Below are 400 nucleotides of genomic sequence, written 5' to 3'. Positions count from 1 at the left end.
AGAGAGAGAGAGAGAAAGACGCACACAGCACACTCCTCCTTTAGTCCCTCCAGCCACGCACACACTGACAGAGCTGCCGCCTGCCCTGGGTTGTACAGTAGCCTGTGCTACCTGGGATTGTTTTGAAACTACGTTTCCTTAAAGTGTGGGATCGGACGGTGAACGAGGAAGAAAGGAGAGTCCAAGAAGAGACGAGATTTGTTTCGGTGTAATCTTCTTGCTGTGTAGCCGGAGGACAGAGATGATGGGGACCAAAGTGTGGATTGCGCTTTGTGCGCTGCTGCTCATAAACTCGGGATCAGCTACACATGGTACGTATTTTTTTAATTATCATTTTATTGCTGGACTTTGGGTGGTTTTCCGGTTTCCAATTTTGAGTAAAACACACACACACACACAC

The 400-nt window shown here is 48.0% G+C and overlaps 1 protein-coding gene across 1 annotated transcript in view; it reads left to right on the top strand.

Annotated features, from left to right (window-relative positions):
* The window catches only part of LOC116695056 (soluble scavenger receptor cysteine-rich domain-containing protein SSC5D), a 9,868-nt gene continuing 9,468 nt past the window's right edge, over positions 1-400 (top strand). The window contains exon 1 of the mRNA XM_032525102.1: positions 1-311. Within this exon, the coding sequence (XP_032380993.1) occupies positions 242-311 (70 nt within the window). The 5' untranslated portion in view covers positions 1-241. The remainder of the gene's footprint in view (positions 312-400) is intronic.

The sequence above is a fragment of the Etheostoma spectabile genome, chromosome 9 (assembly GCF_008692095.1).
Source record: "Etheostoma spectabile isolate EspeVRDwgs_2016 chromosome 9, UIUC_Espe_1.0, whole genome shotgun sequence".
NCBI classification, from domain to species: Eukaryota; Metazoa; Chordata; class Actinopteri; order Perciformes; family Percidae; genus Etheostoma; species Etheostoma spectabile.
Note: the sequence above shows the minus strand (reverse complement) of the source record. Positions and strands in the feature narration are given on the sequence as shown.